Source organism: Erinaceus europaeus, chromosome 2 (genome assembly GCF_950295315.1).
Source record: "Erinaceus europaeus chromosome 2, mEriEur2.1, whole genome shotgun sequence".
Classification (NCBI taxonomy): Eukaryota; Metazoa; Chordata; class Mammalia; order Eulipotyphla; family Erinaceidae; genus Erinaceus; species Erinaceus europaeus.
Genome location: NC_080163.1, coordinates 153808683 through 153825829, shown reverse-complemented (window position 1 = coordinate 153825829; position 17147 = coordinate 153808683). Strand labels below are relative to the sequence as shown.

Below are 17147 nucleotides of genomic sequence, written 5' to 3'. Positions count from 1 at the left end.
GAGGGGAGACAGAGAGGGAAAGAAACAGAGAGGGAAATAGAGAGACACCTGTAGCCCTGCTTCACCACTCACGCAGTTTTCCCCCTGCAGGTGGGGACCAGAGGCTTGAACCTGTGTCCTTATGCACTGTAATGTGAGCACTTAACCAGGTATGCCACTGCCTCCCCCACCCCACTTCTACTACTGTTATTTGTCTTAGAACAGTTAAGAAAGAAAAAGTCATGTGAATCATAAAAGGAGAAGCTAACTTGTTTCTCTTCATATATGAGCTTCTGTGTAAATTCCCGAGACCAAAATAGTTAGAATTAGTAGTTATGCCATACTTTTAAATGTGTTCTATTTCTTGGTCTAGCTGCTATGAGTTTATAGTTTATAACATTCTTTGAACTATACATATGTGATTTGTACCACTTTATATAAATATTCCATATCAAAAATATTCAAGAAATGTATATCATATGCCCCACAATTGAATTAGAATGTCTTTTTTAAACATTTTAGTTTTTAATTATTAGATAAAGACAAAGAGAAGTTGAAAGGGAAAGGGAAGACAGAGAGGGAGAAAGACACCTGCAGCACTCCTTCACCACTTGTGAAACTTCCTCCCTGCAGGTGGGGACCAGGAGCTTGAACCCAGGTCCTTGTACACTATAAAGTGAGTGTTCAACCAGATGTGCCACTGCCTGGCCCCCTTGAATTATAATTTCTTTAGTGAAACCTGGGCACTCTCTCTGTTAAGAGATTCTCTTTCAAAAATTTCTTAGTAACATTGGATTTTAGGGATCTTTACTGAAGGCAGGACATTGAACTCATATCTTTACAATGTCCAAGAGTTCTTCAAGTCTATCCTAACAATAAATATAATTTTAAAAAACTTGGGAGTCGGGTAGTAGCACAGCAGGTTAAGCGCATGTGGTGCAAAGTGCAAGGACCTGTGTAAGGATCCCGGTTCGAGCCCCCGGCTCCCCACCTGCAGGGGAGTCACTTCACAAGCGGTGAAGCAGGTCTGCAGGTGTCTGTCTTTCTCTCCCTGTCTCTGTCTTCCCCTCCTCTCTCCATTTCTCTCTGTCCTATGCAACAAAAACAACATCAATAATAACTACAACAATAAAACAACAAGGGCAACAAAAGGGAATAAATAATAAAAATTAATAGATATTTTTTTAAGAAATCACTGAGGGCCATGTGGTGACACACCTGGTAGAGAAACATACTACCATGCATGAGGACCTAGGTTCAAGCCCTTAGTCTCCATTTGCAGGGGAGAAGCTTCATAAGTGGTAGAGAGGTGCTGCATATTTTGATCTTCTCTGCCTCTGAATGTTGTCTGTCAGCCTCTATCAGAATAGAAAGAGAAACAAAAAATGGTTGCCAGTAGTGGTACAGACACCACACCCCAGCAATAACCCTAGTGGCAAAAAAAAAAAAAATGAATGTATGAATGAATTAATGAATGAATGAAAAGGAAAGGAAAGGACACTCTTACTTTTCTTTCTTTCTTTCTTTCTTTCTTTCTTTCTTTCTTTCTTTCTTTCTTTCTTTCTTTCTTTCTTTCTTGAGCCATTTACCTTATCCCCAAGGAGATGATTTCATCTTTGAGATGCCAGGAAAGAAAACTAAGAAATACATAGCATACAAGATGCATAGCTTTATTTACTCCATTTAGAAATATTTCTTCTATTTAACATATACGCACTATAATTTATGAACATTTCATCAAGGCTCTTTTTTTAAATGGCAGGTGCTAGGACCTATGGAACACAGACAGCTTCTGTAGGAGGTAAAGCATCACACCCTGGGGTGTGGTGCTGTGCAGACAGGTACAGAAAAGCCAGTTCTTCCACATAGAAGTGACTTAGACTCCACTGCGACTCCCGCTTACCACCTCCAAGATTTCGGTAGCTCCTTGCTCTTTAAGCTGAAAACATGTTTCTCGCAAAGGCTTTATTGGAAGGGGCAGAACGAGGTCTTGGAGAAGCTCTGGGAGGCCTTCTGGGAGGAGGTGGCCAGAGAATAGGAGGAGGAGGAAGGGGAGGAATAGTTGGAGGCATTGTGAATTTCATCAGTGAGGCTGCAGCAGCTCATTATACCCCAGAACCACCTCCCACTCAGCAGCACTTCACCAATGTGGAGGCCAACGAAAGTGAGGAAGTTCGGCGGTTTCGACACCAATTTGCACAACTGGCCGGACCGGACATGGAGGTGGGTGCCACTGACCTGATGAATATTCTCAACAAAATCCTTGCTAAGCACAAGGATCTGAAGACAGATGGGTTCAGCCTAGACACCTGTCGGAGCATTGTATCTGTCATGGACAGTGACACGACAGGGAAACTGGGCTTTGAAGAGTTTAAGTACCTGTGGAATAACATCAAGAAGTGGCAGTGTGTGTATAAGCAGTTTGACAGGGACTGTTCTGGGTCTCTGAGAAGTACTCAGCTGCCAGGGGCTCTGCAGGCAGCAGGCTTCCAGCTAAGTGAACAACTTTACCAGATGATTGTCCGCCGGTATGCCGACGAGGATGGAAGTATGGATTTCAATAGCTTCATCAGCTGCCTGGTCCGCCTGGATGCCATGTTCCGTGCCTTCAGGTCTCTGGATAGAGATGCAGATGGCCTGATCCAAGTATCTATCAAGGAGTGGCTGCAGTTGACTATGTACTCCTGAAGCAGGTGTGAGGAGACCAGGCCTTCCCTGCAGGAGGGGATTCCCCAAACCCTGGCCCTGCTCCTGTGTGCTTGCTGACACCCTGTCCGTCAGCACTCATTTCCTAGCCAGCTCTTTTTTACGTTCCTGTATCATTTGAAATGGGTTGCCCTTTTCTACCTAATTAAAAGAGATTTTTTATGAAAAGTGTTCTGAGTGGTTTGTATGGCAGCTTTTTTGGAGATATTGGATTTATACAGACTTGCATGTAATGGAAGAAGGGGGCTAGGGTGTGGATTCTCACTGGAGTAGATTTAAATAGGTTGTCACCTACTGGACAAATCAAAGGAGTAGAATAGGTGTTATGAATGAAATTATGCAAAGTAAAATCCTATAATAAATTAAGAAAACATTTGAGACTTCTTTTTTTTCCCTTTAAGTGAGGATAAAAGTTCAAAATCTGCCCTTTTCTTCATTTCACATATGGTCCTTCTTTTAAGTATAAAAATGAAAAGTTATTTTTAGAAAACTACTTAGTTATGAAGGTAGTAAACTGAGAAATATGAAGTTAAATATTTTCACTACTGAGTGGGAGGTGGTTCTAGGGTATATTGAGCTGCTACAGCACCCTCACTGCTAAAATTCACAGGATTCATTTTTTAAATTTTTTTATTATCTTTATTTATTGGATAGAGACATCCAGAAATCAAGAGGAAAGGGAGAGAGAGAGAGAGACCTGAAGCACTGGCAAAGCTTTCCCCTTACAGGTGGGGGCTGAGAGCTTGAACCCAAGTAACTCCTTGTGCACTGTAACATATGCACTCAACCAGGTGCAACACCACCTAGCACCTAGTTGTTGTTGTGTTGTTTTTAAAAGATGAAGCAACTTAAATGTCTAGAATTTTCTAGGCCTATTTCTCTGGTAAAATAAACATGTATCCATTTTCTTTTGTTTTGTAAAGAGGGTCAGGGTACCGGGGAAATGAAAGTCTAATTTCAGTGCAAAATGTCTCTGGCTTAATGAGTCAAAATGATTTCTCCTAAGTAAGCTACAGAAAAAAATCAGGCATGCTGATGTCAGTCAGATCTTGTCATGTCTTGCCCTGCCTTGGCACACACAAAAAAATTGTTTGTTCTTCTTTGAAAACTACAGGCAGTAGACAAGTAAACAAAGGAAAAAGGAAAAAACCTTATATAAATCAGTTATTTATTTGATCTGTAAAGCCATATAGAGATGTTTACCTATATTGTTGGCTGTTGTCATAGTTTCCAGCCCCATCTGGGGTTTGGAACCACTGGGAGAGCTCTCTTGGAATTCTGATACCTAAGTACCATTCCAGATGAGTTAAAGACCTGCAGAGATAGAGCTTAGCCTTATTTTGTAAGCTCCTCAGATGATTCAACAGGGGTGATACCACTGTTTTAAAGTAAGACTGCATTTTCCCAACCTGTTTTTGCTTAAACTGTGGCTGAGCAGGACAGAATGTTGACTGTATCCGGAAGAAAGAAGAAGATGGAGGTGCTGAGATAGTACCCCCCACTCCCACCCCGCAGCTGCAGTGCTAGTACGTTCTTGCACAGGACTCTGTATTCAGTGTGATCATTTGATGCAGGGTGCTATAAGAGAACAAGCTGCATCCAGAATCACTCTCCACAGGTGGACCTGCATTTGCTGCTTTTGCAAGTGACCAGCTCACCTGTCAGCTACCTATCTAACTGGTGTCTACTCCTTCACTTCCTCTCTCTCCCTCCCTCTCTCCCCCCTCCCCCCCTCTCTCTCTATATATCAATGCAGCTCTGCTATATCAGGTTTCACTGAACTTCAGACAACTCTCCTGCGATAAATCTTTTCTCTTTTGACACTTTTAAAGATTTTATTTATTTATGAGAAGGATAGGAAGAGAGAGAAAGAACCAGTCATCACTCTGGCACATGCGCTGCTGGGGATCAAACTCGGGACCTCATACTTGAGAGTCCAAAACTTTATCACTGCACCACCTCCTGGACCACAACACTTTAAAAGCAAAGTTATAACTCTGAAAATTATGTTACTGTCCGTTCACAGCCTTCAGTCACCTATTAGCAGCCCCCAGTGAAACCAAAAGAGGCTGGCATTTGACCTCTGTGTTCACTATTGTCTAATATTTATGAGATACCGCACAAGCACAGGGGTCGCATCCACTTCCCTCAAGGGACTTGTACTGCCAGCTTTGTCTGGTGTGCTACTCAGGCCAGGTATGGTTATAAAAACGAGGCAACTGCCAGTAGCCACACATTAGTATAAATAGATCTGTTTTAGAACAAGCTTGCCTAATATGTTAGGCAAGGGTGCAGGAATGTAATCAGGAAAGGAGAAAGTTGCCAAGATACCTTTTAAGATCTGAGAATATTAAATTTACAACTTAACTTTTCCCACATGATGGTTGTGGAAAGGACAAGTGTAACCACATTCACACACACACACACCATTTTAAAGGTTTGATGAGAGTTTAGATAACTTCCTCACACTCAGAGCAGCGCTCACTGTTTTATCTTGTTCTTCAAGTTAAGGATTACCTACTTTTGCGATTCTCTTCTTAAATGCATAGGACACAGCATCCTGAAATTACCTACTTTTTTGCTTCTGTTCTCTTCTAAACTTGTATGTAAAATAAAGGGACTAGGCATTGGCACAGCCAGTTGAATGCACATGTTACCATGCAAACGGATTCAGTTTAAGGCCCTGCTCCCCACGTGCAGGAGAAAAGCTTCACAAGCAGTAAAGTAGGCCTGCAGGTATCTCTCTTCCTCCCTATCTCCTCTTCCCCTCTCAGTTTCTCTCTGTCCTTTCAAATAAAAGGAAGAAAAGAAATTTAAAAAGGGGGGGGGGGGACCAAACAACCATAGGCAGCATAGCCTTCTTATTCATAGTTCAGGCACTGAACCCCAGTGATAACCCTGGTTGTGAAAGGGAAGGGAAGGGAAGGGAAGGGAAGGGAAGGGAAGGGAAGGGAAGGGAAGGGAAGGGAAGGGAAGGGAAGGGAAGGGAAGGGAAGGGAAGGGAAGGGAAGGGAAGGGAAGGGAAGGGAAGGGAAGGGAAGGGAAGGGAAAGCAAGGGAAGGGAAGGGAAGGGAAGGGAAGGGAAGGGAAGGGAAGGGAAAGGAAGGGAAGGGAAGGGAAGGAGGGGGAAGAAAAGAGAGAGAGAACTCTCATGGTGGCAATTGTATGGAATTGTACCCCCTCTTGTCCTACAGTCTTGCATTATTAAATCAATTTTTTAAAAAAGACAGAAGTTTTCCCTGTGTATCTCTACCTTCCTTATAAATAATGTATTTTTAATTTTTTATATTTATTTATTTATTTATTTTCCCCTTTGTTGCCCTTGTTGTTTTTCATTGTTGTTGTAGTTATTGTCGTCGTTGTTGGACAGGACAGAGAGAAATGGAGAGAGGAGGGGGAGAGATAGAGGGGGAGAGAAAGATAGACACCTGCAAACCTGCTTCACTGCCTGTGAAGCCACTCCTCTACAGGTGGGGAGCCGGGGCCTCAAAACCGGGATCCTTATGCCATGCCGGTCCTTACGCTTCGTGCCACGTGCCCTTAACCTGCAGCACTACCGCCTGACTGCCCCTTATAAATAATCTTTAAGGAAATGGCCAGCCAAACAGCTCACCAGAATAATGTGTGCACAACCCAGATTCAAGTGTGGCCCCTATCACATTAAAGGAAACTTAAGTGCTATGGTGTCTTTCTTTCCTTATATCTCTATCTCTGTCCCTTTCTGTCTGAAAAAATAGGCCTGAAGCCATGAGCCTTGGCAATAACTATAACAGCAGATCTTTAAAAAGATACATATCGATAACTCCAGTCACTGCAGTGATTACTAGAAAAGCCAGTCCAAACCCCAGGTTTCTGCAAGTAACAAAATCTTTGGCACTAAGTAGAGCTTAACAAATGATTGAATTTCTTACTTGTCATCCATTACTTAATGTTTTAAAGGCATGTTCAGTGTAAGAAGCAGTCACTTGATAAATTTACTTTATAAAATGTTTTGCCATTTCTACATGGAAATTATATTATAATCTGAGATGAAGAACTTTGAGTCCTAGAACCACATCCTATTATTTAAAAAAAACATTCTAACATTAATATAATCAATGTTGTACATTGAAAATAATATTCAGTGATTTTTTTAAAAATGTGAATCTGAACCACCTGTGTTTTCATTTTAAAAATTTTAATGAGAGAGAGATAAGAAGAAAGAAAATATGAAAACATTTTTCTAGTATAGTTAGTGCTGAGAATTGAACTTGTTACCTCATGCAGGCAAGTCCTGTGCTTTACCATTGAGCCACCTCCCTGGCTATCCACCTACATTTTAAATTTTCAAAATATCCCTTATGATTTTTAGAAACAATCTATCTTAGACATAACCCATTGAATTATTTAACCAATAACAGCAAGAAAAAGAACCATGTGCTCCCAATAAGCTTAGTGTAGGGTAATATTACACTATAGAGCACACCTGGGTTTCACTTTGTGGGTGCTGATTAATAATAGTGTAATTAGTGACCCTGCTAATTAATTCCCTCCATCTTTTCACAGAACCATGATGGCAGTATTGACTTCCGAGAGTATGTGATCGGCTTGGCTGTCTTGTGCAACCCTGCCAACACAGAGGAGATCATCCAGGTGGCATTTAAGGTACTGTCAGTCCCACTGAAGGCATCGGGGTCTGCCTGGTAAACAAGTGTTGACTCTAAGTGTATTATCAGAACTGTCAGTGAATCCATTACTTGTGTTTATACATCTGCTGAGACATGTACACGAGGCTAATGTGATTAAGACAATTGCTACTGAGACTAAAGAAAACACAAGCATCAGTTTAGGCAAGAGAAACAAAGAAAAGTCTCTGCAAACAATCTAGCTAACAACATCAAGATTGAAGAGCAAGTGATTCAACAAATTCACTTAAAATCTTATTTCTTTGCAGCTTCTTCATTCTGAAGTCCTCAAGTGAGGTTTATAAATAAGCAGCACCTGTCTATAGTCATCTTTGGTCACCATGCAGAAAATTTGTATCAGTTCTAATTTCTCACTCTGCTTCAGAGATACTCTAAGTGGCATTTTCATGATGGAATTTATTCTGTGCTGGTGGTATCAGGTGGCATTATGTGTTCTAAGTTTTCACCCTATATGTTTTCTTGTAGTATCACATATATTTTCACGAGAATATGGAGGGCAGAGAGATTAGAACCAGGGTGGTGTGAAATCGCAGACTCCTCTTATCACTTACATACACAAAAGAAAGGAGAAGAATATATTTCCAGGGACTGGGTGGTGATGAACCTGGTTAAGCACACACATTACCATGCTCAAAGGCCCAGGTTCAAGATCCTGTTCCCCACATGAAGGAAGGAAGCTTCAGGAGCTGTAAAGCAGGTCTGCAGGTGTTTATCTTTCTCTGTTTTTCACTCCCCTCTCAATTTCTTTCTGTCCTACTAAATTAAAAAAAAAAACTAAAAAGAAAAAAAGGAATATATGCTCCAAAATATGTTTTCAGTTCTCCAGCAACAAAAAGTTCTTCACCTAATTAATGTATTTTTTAATTTTTTTATTATCTTTATTTATTGGATAAAGACAGTAAGAAATCAAGAGGGAAGGGGTGGTACAGAGGGAGAGAGACAGACAGACACCTGCAGCCCTGCTTCACTACTCGTAAAGCTTTCCCCCTGCAGGTGGGGACTGGGGGCTCAAACCCAGATCCTTGCACATTGTAATAGGTGCGCTCAACCAGGTACACCACTACCTGGCCCCCTCACCTAATTAATATTGAAATGAATATTCCTGTCAACAGTGGAGTGAATGATTCAAGCCCTACACTTGTCTAGTATCAAGTAAGACAAAAGTTTGATTTCCCTGTTTGTCTTTACTAAGCTGTGCATGTTGATTTACCACTGAGCCACTTGGTGATCTCTGTTTCCATCTGACATCATAACTGAGGACTTTCTCTAATCTTGTTCCCCACTCTTAGCTCTCCCTAGTTTTATCTAAGAAAAATACTTTATTTTTTCTTCTTTTTATCCAGAAACACTTAATCTTCCTCCAGGAATCCTTTTTTCAACATCCTAGAGACCACCAGGGATAGCCTCAGAATTTTCCTGTTCCCTATCACTGACAAACGAGTTCACAAGTTGACTTTTTATTTCAGATTGGTCTAAACTGAGTTAACTGCTAGGCTTATAAAGAATCTAGTGGTTGATACTTAGCAGATGGTCCTAAGGCAAGGGCCAGAACTTTTTCCAAGTTGAAACTTTTGGCTTCTACAGACTTATTCATCATAAAACCTAAAATTATACACATAGCTAACTTATTCCAACCCAGATATTTCTGTTTCTGTTTTGGGATTGTATATGTAATTACGTGTTTCGTTAGCAAATGGTCACTTTTGGTTAACCAATGAAAGACCTGACAGAAAATTTGGCCCATCATCACAGTAATTATTGTTTTAAAAGGGTCGTGAGATTTTTATCTAACCTAGACTTTGGTTTAGGGGATGGGGCAGGGGTGAAGGAGTGGGTGGGGGCAGGGGGAAGGAAGGAATACCTAAAAGTGTAATTAGCCCTTTTTCCAGTAAGACAAGGGGCATGTTTTATATGGGTTATCTTTCCGGTTTCCTTCTCAGGTGTGTTTGATGTCTCTGACAAAGGTTGGCACACTTTCAGTTTTCATTCAATAGCATCCTTTTATAGAGAGAGGGTCCATTCACATCCTCTTACTTGGGTGCCACTTCACATTCACTTCCCATCTTTGATCTCATGTCCATTGCCACAGTGACCTTTAAAAGTAAAATCTTAGTTAGAGTTCTTCAGTTGCAAGCAATAAGACACACTCTGGCTGGAGTACTACTGGGTTGTTGGAGAAGTCATGATGCATTTTTTTTTTTTTTCAGAGAAAAACGTGTCATGACTTTTCCAGCAACCCAGCTGTCAGAAGTACAGAGAGTGGGCTTAAGAGAGGACCCCGATCCATAGCTCAGAGGTCCCAGCTATTGGTACTTTGACCCATTCCCCCATGGGCAGTGTGCTTAGCATGAGCAAACTCCTACTCTGTTCTTAATTCAGATTCCAAAGAGAGTCCAAATGGTCCTGGGCCATGTGCTGGCTAGGGAGGACAGGATGTTTTGATTAAGAATTGCACAGTATTCTGGGCAAATGGGGAGATATCATCCCCCCACCCCACTCCCAAAGGACAGGGGTGTTAAACTTTGTACCAGAGTTCAGATCATGGGGTTTACCCTAGATTTGGGGAACTTCGTAGCAGTGAAACTACTGGGAATGCTAAGTAATTAATGAAACTGGGGCCTTGAGTAAAAAGATCCATCTGGGATAGTTATGAGAAAGGGCAGATGGAAAGGAAGTACAACTCCCCAGTAAGAAAGAATGAAGGGAACTTTATAGAAGTGAGAGTGACCAATGCACCAAATTTGGCCAGAATGCAAGCAGTTAGAGATTTTGGTGAGAACTGCTTAGGAGTAGGAGGCCAGTGAGGACTGGAGCTTTGTGAGGAGGGCGTGTGACTGAATCCTGGCAAGTTACTCATTAAAATTTGAGACCTGTAGAGAACACTGTTTGTGAAAGCATATGCTAATTCATTTTTCACTTTCCAACTGTTCACACCCACCCCTCACTAGGGACTGACTGACTGAAAATGGACTAGAAGTTGGTGATTTCTCAGCTGAGCAGCAAAGCAACAACTTCAAATTAGCTTTTTCTCCTTCCCTCCTAACAGACAAGTGAAACACTGGCCAATATTTGCTTGTTGTTCTTTTCACCATGATCATACCTTATCTGTTGTTCTTCTCTGGTTTTGATCAGAGAGATCCCAAGAGCTCAAACTCTAGATATTATCTGTCTGTACTGCATGCCAGCTTTGGCACTCACAAGTTACTGAACTGCCTTGTGCCTCAACTCCTTCACATGAAGTGCTTTGAATACTTTGATCAGTACCTGACTAGAATACAAGCTTATATCATTAAAAATTTTCATACCCAGGAGAGAATTTTGATCTAAAGTTAAAGATCACTTATTCTGTCTTGCTGCTCGACATTCAGTCTGCCTTCTACATAGTGCCCCTTTCCCTTCGATTGTAAGCATATACACTCTTTTTTAAATTAATTAACTTATTTATAAAATGGAAACACTGACAAGACCATAGGATAAGAGGGGTACAACTCCACACAGTTCCCACTACCAGAACTCTGTATCCCCTCCCCTCCCCTGAGAAAAACTCCTATTCTTAAACCTTCTGGGAGTATGGACCCAGGGTCATTATGGGATGCAGAAGGCAGAAAGTCTGGCTTCTGTAATTGCTTCCCTGCTGAATGTGGGTGTTGACAGGGTGTCGATCCAAAGAGCCTGTCTCTCTGTTTCCCTAGTGAGGCATGGCTCTGGGGGAGTGGGGCTCCAGGACACATTGGTGGGGTCGTCTACCCAGGGAAGTCCAGTTGGCATTACGGTAGTATCTGGAGCCTGGTGGCTGAAAAAGAGTTAACATATAAAGCCATATAAATTGTTAACTAATCATGAACCTAAAGGCTGGAATATTGCAGATGAATATTTGAGGTCTCTTTTGGAAATAGCTAGTAGGTATATTCCAAAGGGCCCATGACTTTATTAGTTTTTGCCTTAGCCTGACATCTGATATTCAGATGGACCTAAGTTATTCTCTGGGGAGATGATGTCATGGCTGGAAAAATGGCTAGAAAGCTGGATCAGGGAAGAGAATAGCTCCCAAATATGAGAAAGGTATATAAATATTGTTGACTATAAACCCCATCGATTTGATCTGGGGCCCATATTCAGTATAAGAGCCTATGTAACCTCTGCATCCCTATAGGTCCGGACTCGCATTCTGTGGTCATGAGCAGGAATATTCTTAGTTGCACCAATTTCAGGAGGCATCTTCTTCAGGTGGTAGATATAGTGTGTTATCCAACCCCACTTCAGAGGATGGAACATTCTCTACCATTGTTGATCCACATTGAGGGAAGGTCCTGTGGGGGCCCCCAAAGGGTCCATTATGTTGTTCCTGATGGAAAGCATATACACTCTTCAACTTCCTAAAATCAGCTTTGTTTGTTTTTGGTTTTGTCTTTGTTTTACGTTGTTGTTTTGTTTTATTTTTTGGTGCCTAGTAATGTTCTCTTTTCTCTCATTTCCTTTAGCCCACAGTTTCTTTTTTTCTTCTACGTTTTATTCTTCCATTTATCATGCCTTTTGCATCCATTTGTCATGTCTGCTCATTCCTTGATTTTCATAAAATCTGATTTCCACTTCCCAGGACTGTGTTAAATGATAGTATCAATTGAAAAATCTAGCAAACCTTTCTGCTTCTTGCCTGGCTGTCCTGACATGTTGCTCTACATAGTCTGAGACCTTTTCCTTCCAAAATACAGGCATTTCCCCCCAACCCTACTCCCACCCCTACTCCTCCATCTCCATGACTGCCTCAGCTGAGTCTTGAGTCATTTAGCCCTGTTCCTTTTCCTTACATGTACCTCATTCTTGTTGTCTCCTGGGCTTTGCCTTGCTTTGCACATTCTCTATAGATAAGTTCCAACACACCCATAGTTCCAGCTCATATCTGTCTTCATATCTCAAGCTTCCTCACTCCCTTGAGCTGATGTACTGAATCCCTCACTTCCTCATGGCACCTCTGACTTAACCAACACCTAGTCCAAATCTTGATCTCACTGGATACTTGGTCTCCCATTCAAAGTATGTAATGTAAAGCACTTTCACCTACTTCCCCAGACTAAAGAATCTCAGCCATCTTTGATTCCTTCCTTTTAGTCATTACAGACCATAATTGAGATTCAGTGCCCATCTTTGCTTCCTTCTGTTAGATGCTGTCCCCTGCTTGTCCAGCCTGATTCTGTTTCTCTCAACTGTTTGCCCTTCCATCAACCCTCCATTTTACCTCTAAACTCCCTTAATTTACATATGATCACACCATATCCTCTTCCCATCCTAACCCTAAAAGGTTAGAGATATGTATATCCATCCAAACCTGATTCCTTCTTGCCCCTTATTCTCCCTACTTGTTCCTCAGGCAATCATCTACCAGTCATTGTCTATTGAAAAAATAATTCTTTATGTTCTAAAAGACCAACTCTTAAATACCCCTTGGATGGTAGACCAGAAACTAACAAATACTTAGAGAAAAATATTGGCAAAACTCTTTTCCATATAAATTTTAAAGGCATCTTCAATAAAACGAATCCAATTACCAAAAAAAAAAAAAGTTGAACAATAAACACAAAGCAGAACTTGGACTGGGTCTGGTGTATTGCACCAAAGCAAAGGACTCGGGGGTAGGGTGGGAAGGGTTCATGTCCTGGAACATGATGGCAGAGGAGGACCTAGAGGGGCATTCAGTTGTTATGTGGAAAACTGAGAAATGTGAACAGGGGTAGATGGCATAATGGTCATGCAAAGAGACTTTTATTCTTGAGGCTCCAAAGTCGCAGGTTCGTGGTGAATTCACCTTCTTTACCCCATATTGGATGGAGCTGGAAGATATCATGTTAAGTGAGGTAAGTCAGAAACAAAAGGATGAATATGGGATGATCTCATAGACAGAAGTTGAAAAACAAGATCGGAAGGGAAAACTTTAAACAGAACTTAGGCTGGAGTTGGTGTATTGCACCAAAATAAAAGACTCTGGGGTGGAGGGAGGGTTCAGGTCCTGGAACATGATGTCAGAGGAGGACCTAGTGGGGGTTATATTGTTATGTGGAAAACTGGGAAATGTTATGCATGTACAAACTATTATATTTTACTGTTGACTATAAACCATTTAATCCCCCCCAGTAAAGAAATAATAATAATAAAAGACCCAATCAACTGCCAACACCTCTGGAAACCCTTCCCTGGCCTCTCTGGACAGGATTCATTTTGTTTTTCACAAAACTTCCACATGGCTTTGTATTTACTAATATGCTTACTAGCTCCTATTTTAATTCCATCTCTTTCCATCACTAAACTACAGGTGTTGTGGGGGGTAACAGAAACCATAATTTCTTCATATAGACAGGCTTGACTCCTGGCCCAATAAATGTTTGCATGAAGAAAAGGTTCCTTTCCCAATATAATTCCATTTCACTGCTGCTCTGAGGGAGCTGGGATTTAATGTTTTATATTCTTTCTCTAACAGCTCTTTGATGTTGATGAGGATGGCTCCATATCAGAGGAAGAGTTTTCCACCATCATGCAGGCTTCCCTGGGAGTGCCTGATCTTGATGTTTCTGGTCTCTTCAAGGAAATAGCCCAGGGGGATTCTATTTCCTATGGTAAGTAGACTACTGGCTCCTAACTCAGTTTACAAGCAGGCAGCCAGACTGTGTGTTGCTCCTCATACAAGAGTGTTGTTTCCTCCTGCTGGAAGTACTGACAATAAGGAGGCTGAGACCTTAGTGTCCTATAGTTGAAGAAGATGGCAATTTGATAGTGAGTGAGACGTATTGATATCTATCCTGTGAAGATGTGGAATTGTACCCTGTGGCGACAACAACAGTTCTGTGAATCAGAATTTCCGTCAGTAAATCAAGTAAAACAAACAAAAGAAATACTGATAGTACAGATAGTAGTAATAATGGTGATGATAGTAATAATCATGGCAGTCATGTATCAGCAGTATCTAATGATTGAGGACTTGCATTACATGAAGAGCTCTTCGAAACACCGTTTATGTTTTCAACACATTTCATTTTTCTAGGATATTTATGTAATCAGTACTCTCAGTTATTCTTTTTTTAATATTATTCACTGCCTGTGAAGCAACTCCCCTGCTGGTGGGGAGCCGGGGGCTTGAACCGGGATCCTTACGCCAGTCCTTGTGCTTTGTGCCACCTGTGCTTAACCCGCTGCGCTACCAACCGACTCCCTTCTCTGTTATTCTTATTTTACTGAGATACAAGGAACTTAAGTTCCTTATCCAGGATTGCCCCAGTGAACAATGTAAGTGATGAGATTCAAAGCCCTACAGTCTGATTGTAGAGCCCAAACCATTCTCCTCCACACCTCACTGCTCAGGGCCTCTCACTGCTCTCAGGTCTGGCTGTCCCTCCCAGCAGGGCTGTCAGTATAGCCAAGAAAAACTGAACCAAGTTAGCCAAACTGAATGAGAGCTCCACAGAAGGAAATGAATTGAGGTACCAGCAATAATAGTAACTAAACCAGTGACTGATGTTTCCTTAGCATTGTTAGTATCTCATGGCATGTTGATGGTACCCCTCTAAGGTATGGACTGCAGTGGAGGAAGCAATACTGACAGAGAAGCAAGTTCATCTCTCAGTGACCCACCTGTCTTGTCTCCCAATGACTAGAGTTCACACACCAAAACAAGCCCCACATAGGGCTGACAGAGTGAGGTACATCCTCAGTGGAATCAGTCTGTCCTAGAGGAACTGCATACCTCAGCAGGGAGGCCTCTGTGGTGGGTTCCCTGCCTGAGCTTTGATGTGATTCTTCATCTTATCTTCCTTGGTCTTTTTTCCTCAGGCTGAACCAAGTTTCCTCTCAAATGCCTTCTTCCTCATAGTCTTCAAAAGAGTTTCAGCTTGTTAACTTTCATGGGGTGGGGGAATTAAGTCAACATGCTTCTCTGACTTTCTGGTTTTAATTACCGTTATTCTGGTTGCTCTTCGTTCTGTTTTAGGTAATTATAAGTGTGTGGGGTGTTTATTCCATTGAGTTCATTTAAAAAGACAAAAGGAAGGATGAAAAAGGAAAGTGTATACTTATGAGTCAAACCTCTATGTACAGATTCTCTGACCATTTTCTTTTCCCAGGTGAGACTATTGCTCTGAACTGGCATATTTTGAAGAACTATTAGGAATAACTATTTCAGTATAAATGAATACTGTAAATGAGCTGTAGGTAACAATAATTTACCTATCAATTTTAATAGCTTATTTTTCCTTTAGAGGAAAGCTACTTTGTTTTTTGGAGCTTAAACTTCTTCTTTTCAGAGTACACAGATTATCTCCCTTTTGCCACTATTATATCAACTCACTTTTTTTTCTTTAGAAATATTTGAGATATTTAAGATGTTTTTGTTTTCTTTAAAGAATAGATGTTGAGGATTCAGGAGACAATATAATAGTTACATTAAATAGATTCATGCTTGAGGCACCAGAGATAAAAAATAAATAAATAAATAAAAATAAATGAGGGCTGGCACAGTGAGTTAAGCACACATGGCACAAAGTGCAAGAACCTACATAAGGATCCCTGTTCAAGCCCTCAGCTCCCCACCTGTGGTGGTGGTGGTGGTGGGGGTGTTCACAAGCAGGGAAGATGTCTGTCTTTTTCTCCCCCTCTGTCTCCCCTGCTCTCTTGACTTCTTTCTGTCCTCTCCAGCAACAATAACAGCAATGACAACAATAATAACAAAAACAACAAGGGTAACAACAAGGGCAACAAAATGGGAAAAATGGCCTTCGGGAACAGTGGATTCATAGTGCAGGCACAGAGCCCCAGCAATAACCCCGGAGGCAAAAATAAATTAATAAATACTGATCAAGAAATAGATATTTAATAACCAAAGAATGTGTCTTAAATAACTAAAGAATGGGTATTCAAATGACTATTGAAATTATTTGAATATGATAATTTATTTTCGCTCTTGGTTTCCCATTATTCAGATTGATCCCCATATTTCATTTATAACCCAAGATAGTCCTCCTTCTAGAAGTGAGTTATCCTTTGATACCACTGACCATTCCAAAGAGGACAGAGACCTTAGTCCTTTAAATAGAGCACAAATCTTGGATGCAAAGAATGATTTACCCTCAAACTGATGACTTCCTTATCACTAAGATCTATTTGTATCTGCAGTTGTTGTGAAGTAGTTTAATGGACCATGGTATGAACTCCTGGTTGTCGGAGGATTAAAAAAATACACACCAAATAAACAGAGATAGTATATGGGGATTTAAATCCTTATTCTATATTTCCATGTAGCAAGTTCAGGTTTCCTTTGCTTTATAAGCTCAGTAGGGTTTTCTTTATCCAAATAGGAGGGGATACAGACATTTCAAAAAAATTTTTTTTTAATTATTTATTTATTGGATAGAGACAGCCAGAAATTGAGAGGGAAGGGGACGATAAGAAGGGAGAGAGACAGAGAGACACTTAACATTACTTCACCACTTTCAAAATTTCCCCTTACAGCTACGTACCAGGGGCTTGAACCTGGGCTCTTGCCCATTGTGATGCCTACACTCAACCACGTCTCAGCCAAGTGTGCTACTACCTGGCCCCAACATTTCAAAATTGAGGATAGTATAATATTTCTTTCATTCATTCTTTCTTTCTTTTTCCTTTCCTTTTTTTTTTTTGCCTCCAGGGTTATTGCTGGGGCTCAGTGCCTGCACTCAAATGCAATGCTCCTGAAGGCCATTTTTCCCTTTTGTTGCCCATGTTGTTTATTGTTGTTGTTATTGCTTTCATTGTTGT

The 17147-nt window shown here is 41.0% G+C and overlaps 3 protein-coding genes across 3 annotated transcripts in view; 2 read left to right on the top strand and 1 right to left on the bottom strand.

Moving 5' to 3' along the window:
* The window catches only part of CES1 (carboxylesterase 1), a 561489-nt gene that overhangs the window by 385264 nt on the left and 159078 nt on the right, over positions 1–17147 (bottom strand). The window lies entirely within an intron of this gene.
* Positions 1–17147, top strand: part of LPCAT2 (lysophosphatidylcholine acyltransferase 2) — a 77923-nt gene that overhangs the window by 56602 nt on the left and 4174 nt on the right. Inside the window, exons 12-13 of the mRNA XM_007532710.3 lie at positions 7231–7329; positions 13843–13978. Of these exons, the coding sequence (XP_007532772.1) occupies positions 7231–7329; positions 13843–13978 (235 nt within the window). The remainder of the gene's footprint in view (positions 1–7230; positions 7330–13842; positions 13979–17147) is intronic.
* CAPNS2 (calpain small subunit 2) lies at positions 1842–2853 on the top strand. The gene has a single exon (XM_007532708.2). The coding sequence runs from the start codon at positions 1927–1929 to the stop codon at positions 2665–2667; it is 741 nt and encodes a 246-aa protein (XP_007532770.1). The 5' UTR covers positions 1842–1926; the 3' UTR covers positions 2668–2853.

What these genes read in the sequence shown, in the direction of transcription:
- CAPNS2 (XM_007532708.2), top strand. Translation starts at nt 1,927, where the DNA reads ATGTTTCTCGCAAAGGCTTTATTGGAAGGGGCAGAACGAGGTCTTGGA.